Genomic DNA, 6808 nt, shown 5'->3' with positions numbered 1-6808 from the left:
ATGTCTATGTTTGGGGTGTTATTAATATAGCTGGTGAAACCAAAAGCAGTAGTTTTCTGCTTGTGGTTTCTGAAGAAATATATGTGAAACAATTTTTATAATCTCAGGGAGCACATGGGCTGGGTATGGGCTCCATCAGGCGGACAAGCGCTCTGCCTTGTGGTTACGCCATAAATATGCATAAGGAGGGCCCACCCTATAGGAAAATCATAGGTTCCATATTTATGGCATGTGTCATTGGCTAAGGGTTTGGGGATGTGCTGTACACGTGGCCTGCATAAATGGGCTGTGTTTTGCCAGGAGGATGCTTGCAATATCCCCCACGATCGTCAAATGCCTCCGTCAGAGGCAACCTCACCATGACCTGCTGGGTAAAAAGAGACGAAGAAGGGACTGCTCACAGGCTAGGGGAAGCTGGAAAACAGCTCCTTAGTCTTCCTCACTTCCTGGCCACAAGAAGGAAGTCGTTCCCCTGTAGGACCAGGCCTTGCCTCAGCCCCGCCTGGGTCCACATTGTAAATCATGTATTGCAAGGAAATAGCACAGCCACCCCCCACCACCTTCAGCACTCATTCATCTTGTTTTTCTCTGACTTCCCCAATTCCCTGGTCTTTGGTACATAGCACTGGTGTTGACAGTGACCGGGGAATTGAAATCAAGTTCCCACATTTCTGCCCCAAACATGACCATCCCCTCTTCACTCCCTGTGCATGGATTTGTGTCTGCAAACCCTCCCCCTGCACCACGGAGTGGAGCACGCTGCTGCCCCTACCTCCGCTCGGCTTTGCTCACAGGTCCTGCTGTCTGAATTGTGCTTTCAAGCCCATCACCTAGCACTTAGCTTGGCACAGCGCCCACCAGCCGTGGCTACAAAGAGAAACTCAGTGGTAGCGGCCCGCATAGACGGCAGAGACGAAGCCTCTCCCCTCTCCTGCCCCCAACTCCCCTCCTCAGCCTCCTCCCCTTCATGGCATCGAATCAAACTGCAGCAGACTCGACAAATCTATTTGGCACGGTTCACTCAACTATTTCAACCTGAACAGACCAGAGAGCTGTGCTGACGCTCCATGAGCGGTGCGGGATGTGCACATCAAATACAGACATCTGGGAGAGAGATCTGCTAATGAAGAAGCAGCAGAGATCACCCCCCCAGAGGGGCGGCCGGGCAGGTCTCCCTCTTCGCCCACCGCACCTGCAGTGGGGCAAGGGAGCGACACCTAATTGGCAGGCTTTCCACTCTCCAGCCTCCTTCTAGGTAGCCAGAGAATGAATATCTAATAGGGAGAGAAAGGGTTTTTCCTTTGCCCCAGTGCTTTTTATGTGGCAGGACTAATTCACTAAAAAGCCAAACAACAACGACAAAACAAAAATGAAATTACCCCTTGGCTCCTGGGGAAAGAAATTTAGCCAAGGGTGAGAAGAGGAGGTGAGAGAGAGCAAGAGAGAGAGAGAGAATCATATATCCAATATGAAAAAGTTGAGAATGATTCCAAAGGAGCCCAGCAAGCTAAATTCAATTCTCGGGAATATCTTCCCTGCAGAACGAATACCAGGGATAAAGCCAGGGAGGACAGCATTCTGTCAAAATGTGCAGTGCTAAGGTATTTCCAAAAGCAGATTTCCTACAAAGAGTGTTTTAAATAGCATCCAGTCCATCTGCGTGCTTTTAAAATCAGCTTATGCTACAGTATCCCTCTGGCCAGCTCTGCTTAGTCATTGAGCCTGGACAGGGGGGCAGTCAGGTGAACCTCCCCCTTCTCCCCCAGGACCCACTCCTACTCAGCACTGGCCCTCACCTGCCCGGTGGAGCTTCCAGCTTCTACCAGGTTCTTACTGAAAAGGGTGGGTGGGGAAAGAAGGCATGGGAAAGCGTCGGGGGTAGGGGGATGAGAACTTGCCCCCAGAACCCAGTGCCAACTCAGCCTTGCCCTTTCCAAATGATATTTGCAAGTGAAACAAAAGAAGTCAATGGGAGGCCAGACCTGGTTGACCATGTCAAGGTGGGGGGGTCTTTCAACTGCTAAATACCTCACTTTCTTTATTTGTGAAATGAAGAAATTGTGTGTGTGTGTGTGTGAGAGAGAGAGAGAGAGATACCTGGTGATATCTAGAAGCCGTGATTTTTGATGAATGCTGCCATGTTACTATGGCGATTTTAATAATAAAAAAAAATCCACTGCTTTAAAAACTCACACTTCCTGAGTGAATCAGGGCCAACCTCACAGTTCTGCGTTTTCTCCGTCCAACGTGTCCGGTTGCGCCAGCGAGGGCACGCAACCTCGGGGCAGTGGCAGGAGCCGAGGAGGCTGTGTTTGGAAAAGATCTGGCCTGTCTCGGTTTGGTCACATGCGTCCCATTTTGACCATTCCCAACTCGACAGGCCAGGGGCCCATGGAACGGTGGCAGTAAAGAGGAGCGTCCCTTTGCCTGTCCCAGCTTCCATTCAGGGAAGGATGGGCACTGTCCTCCCAGAGCTGAGAGCCAGCGCGTGACAGTTCGCCCTCTGCCCAGGCGAGACGCCCGCTGCTTCCAGGAAGCGCCCCGGGTGCCCAGCGCACCTTCTAACCAGGACCGCGGGGGCCGGCTGCGGGCCGCCCACCACCAGCACGCCGCGTGTCCGCAGAAAGCCGAGCACCACACACTCGTCTGTGTGAACAACAAAAGCCCCGCATCGCGCACACGGACACCCCTCCGGGAGCCACGGACACGGAAGGCACCAGCCGGGCACACTCAGTGCCTCGCTGCCAAGCATGATCGCCGGTTCAGAGCCCGTCCCCGACACACGGAATTTCTCCTCATTATTTATTGTCCTCTTTCTTCTTCGGGACATTGTGATTCCCTCTCAGGATTTGTGCCCTTTCATTTCTAGAGCTCGGTAACTCCTGAACTACAGTTTCATGTGGTTTTGTGATTGTTAACCCAGCATGTGGAAGGGACTCAGGCCATAAATGCTCAATGAGTCCTGGATGGGGAGGCGCAGACTGGGGACACATTTTCTCCTTCATTTGCAGTCAGAGAGCACTCTGCAAGCTCACGCTCTCTCTCTCTGAGGTGCAACACGCCACAGCAGCCAGGCTGTCGGTGTTTTCCAATCGCTTTAGCATAAGAGAGAATATTTTCAGGGCCACCGCCTCCCCTGCCTCCATCAATTATTTGAGCCTCACCGAACAAGGCATCCTCCCCTCCATGGGGTTGCCTGGCAGCTCCTCTCTTGTCCCCAGGCTCCTGCACAGCCCAGCCTGCCTTCGAGGAGGGGAGGGCAATGGGTTTACCTTGTGGTTTTTGCCATGCCGGTAGACCATCCAGTCTTCCCCGTTAGTGCTGACTTCCAGCTTGTAGGATTTGACATAGTAGCCATTCTGCGTTTCCCTGGAAATTGCTCCCTGCGTTGCAATGGCTGTGAGCATGGTTAGAAAGCGCAGGTCCACCTGAGGAAGAGGGGAGGAGGAATTAAGGGACCCACGGCTCCCGTGACAGGAGGGCAGTCTCTTGCTTTTCCTTCAAAGGACAAAACATCATACTTAGCTTACAACTCGCGTCTGTCATCTACCGGAATGAGAGGGATCAGTATCAGTCTGCAGTTCCAGACTGGATGGTCAAACTCAACTTACTTGACCCTCAATTGGACACCTTTGAAATTGTAACTTGATTATTTTTCTTTTTTTCTCTTTTTTGCAAATCCAAATGGACAGTATTCAGGATAGTAAAGGGGTCCTCGGACATCTACAACTGTCACCTCTTCTTATTGGACTACAGCCTGCCCTGAAGAGCAGAAGCAGATGCTGTTTAAAGGAACAATGGCTAAATCCACTCCACCCCACTCCAGTCCAGTCCAATACAATTCACTTATGATGCCCTCGTTGCAACGTCTCAGCTCGGGGCTGCCTCGCCTCCCCTCCCCTCAGTCCCTCACTCCATTGTGTATTTAGTCACTCAGGTCACTAAAGGGTCAAAGGGCATCCAGAGTCTGCCCAAGCAATTAGGCTTATGCACCAAGTCCTGACCTTTTGCTCGATAAGGAAGATGGCTCACATTTTGAGGGACCTCTCTTCCCACAACACCAAACCCATTTGGAAATTGCTGGATGTCATTCCTTTGCTGGCCACAGTGTTTCTTAATGGCAACCTCCGTGTGATCAAAATTTAGCAGCACTCACCGGTAAAATTTGATTCAGGAAGCATTTATTGGTACTTATTATGTGCTCGGCATATTACGCAATTCAAAAGAAGTGTGCAGTGCTGTAGATGTGCCCGATAAACAGCTGGAGGGCAATAAGAGAAAGCTTATGATTGAGGACCAAAAGTAAGGAGTAAAATCAATGGGACATTGATTATAAAGGAGAACGTTCTGGAAGCTTTGCAGGATAGAAGGCTTTTTGGAGAGGCAGAGAAGAGATAGTGACAAATGGCCTTAGAACTTCTGTGGACTCCCTGGAAGTTTCTAAGTGATACTTCTCCCTGTCTTGTTATCTGCTCTGCCACATCCTTCTCAGAGCAGAGGTCACCCGGTCACATCAGAACTAGGACAGGCTTGTCAATGGGTCACAAGGTTGTCTGGGGTGTGTCATAAAAGCAGCCATGGCTCCAGCATGGACCTGGGGGATAAGAACCGGACCAGTCTATAGTTTCAGGGGGGATTATTCAATATACACTGCAAGTCCTATTCGGAAGGAAAGCAAACAATAGTCTGAAAAGACACTGCAGAGCATCTGGGCGACTACAGTTTCATTCCCGGTAGTGACATTTTCCCATGTGTTCTTCTGAGAGCTATGTGCAAAACCTTCCTGGCAGGGCTCCCTCCAAACAGCAAAGATCAGGAGAAGCTGCCATGCTCAGCGAGCAAACTCAACAAGTCTGCCCTCAGGAACAAGCCCTCCCCCGACCAAGTCTCTGATGCCTCCCTGTGCCAAGAATGAGCAAGATCTGGAACTGTTTATAGAATGTTCCTTGGATATCTATACTAAGAGGCAAACAGCACCCAGGCCAAACAACTTCTCCAGGGCCTGGTAATCTTCACAAGGGCAGGGGCAGTGTCTTGTCTTATCATCATCTCATCCCAGCAGTTTGCACAGTGCCTGGCTGAGTCTGTTTGTGCCTGGTACATGCGTGTGTTTGGACGGATGTAGGAATGGAGCTCTCGAGTATGCTGTGTTTATATTCTTCGTGTCCTCTGTCCACTCCAGCCGAGCCACCTCCCTTGCCCATCAGTACACCCACACTCGGCACAACCTCTGGTATCTGAGTGAAGTACCTGGAGGTACTCCTTGCTGGAATCCAAGTTGGGGGTCCAGCCATTGTCATCGCCGTGCAGCCGGCTTTGTTGAGGTGTCCACCGTTCGTCGGAGTAGGTAGATGAGGCAGTGATCTGTTCGTTAGCAATCCGGCCAGATTCCATTCCCAGGGGGACGTTGCACTGGAAGTCTGGGGAAGGGAGAGGGTCAAGGGCACAGTTATGTCTCTCAACCTCAAACTCCTGGGATCCCCCAAATGTTGCTCCCTTCTCGGGACAAGTCCTTGCAGGAACTCCTTCATCTTAAAGACCTAATTATACACTCACATTCTGAAAACAACTCTGCCAAGTCATAGAGCTTGACAGCCCCTCTGGGTCTGGAAGAAACAAAATTGTGGGTAAATAAGAATCATCATACAAATTAAAAATACAATCTAAAGCAGAAGAACCGTCGGTGCTGCGGGCTACGGATATTCACTGTCGCCAGACGCCCCGTTACTGACATGCAGGTAAGCGTGTGATAGACTCGCAGCAGTCTGGGTGGGCTGATACATCGTGGGAAGCCTGCTTTGTTCCGAAACACCCAGGAGGCACTTCTGCTTCTCTTTCACCGAACTGCTTCGAGTTCTGGCACAGAAGACCGACATTACCAAGCAGTGAATATCCGTCTCGGGGACATCTCTCCATGAGCACGTGCATGTCACTGTCTTCCCCTGTGCCACCTGCCTGGGCACATGGACCTGGAAGTCACCGACTCTAGCTATGCACCCATTAGTTCAATTGCCGTCCTTCCCATGGATACCGCAAGACACCGGTCAGTATCTGTGTATGCGTGTGTCTGATAGAGCCCAGCAATTTTTTCAGGTATTAAATCCATTCTTGAGCTCTGGGACTGCGCTGGCCATTTGCAGCACCTGGTGCAATGGGCAATACTGTTTTCCTGTCACTCAATTGTCATGAGTTCTTTGAGGAAGAACAAAAGCAAAACCCAGAACAAAACCCATCCCCTTTCCCGTAGGCCGGGCGGCCATGTCTGTAGGTATGCACGTGGTAAGCTGTCTACAACCATGGCAGGATTTCTCCAGCTCCAATCCCCCTTAAAGTATTTCTTTAGGACTTAAAGTTATCATGTGGGTTTCTAAGTGGAAATGGCAGCACATCTGAAGCACGTGTCCTAGAGGAGCTGATCTGAAGACGTGGTTCAGAGGAGATGCGGATGGAGGCCGGAGACTCATGGTCTAGATGGGCATTTCCAGGACGGCGGGGTCGGAGCTGCACTTTAGGCTTTGCACGGTACCTGGCACCTGGTAGAAGCTTGGAAACTGTGTCTACTGAAGCATGAAGTGAAAGTCCAAGCATGTACCGGTCTAGTGAGAGAAGCTCTACCCAGGGCCAGAGATGTTTAATGTAAAATATATACATGAAGGAGGTTTAAAAACTGCTCAGTTTTCTGACAATGGCCACTGAGGCTTAGAGAGGGAGAGAAGAATAAAAAAATGTTAGCCCAGGGCGGGGACTCTACGTAGATACCCTAACTCACCTCCCTTTCATTCACAGAGGAGAAAACTGAAGTGGGAGG

At 50.6% G+C, this 6808-nt stretch overlaps 1 protein-coding gene across 4 annotated transcripts in view; it reads right to left on the bottom strand.

Annotated features, from left to right (window-relative positions):
• NRP2 (neuropilin 2) overlaps positions 1–6808 on the bottom strand; it is a 113831-nt gene that overhangs the window by 62388 nt on the left and 44635 nt on the right. For all 4 annotated transcript variants that reach the window (XM_011226558.3, XM_034655035.1, XM_002920498.4 and 1 more), the window contains exons 6-7: positions 5251–5420; positions 3273–3428 (exon numbers count right to left, since the gene is read on the bottom strand). In XM_011226558.3, the coding sequence (XP_011224860.1) occupies positions 3273–3428; positions 5251–5420 (326 nt within the window). The remainder of the gene's footprint in view (positions 1–3272; positions 3429–5250; positions 5421–6808) is intronic.

Source organism: Ailuropoda melanoleuca, chromosome 2 (assembly GCF_002007445.2).
Source record: "Ailuropoda melanoleuca isolate Jingjing chromosome 2, ASM200744v2, whole genome shotgun sequence".
Taxonomy (NCBI): domain Eukaryota; kingdom Metazoa; phylum Chordata; class Mammalia; order Carnivora; family Ursidae; genus Ailuropoda; species Ailuropoda melanoleuca.
This window is presented reverse-complemented; position numbering and strand designations above follow the sequence as displayed.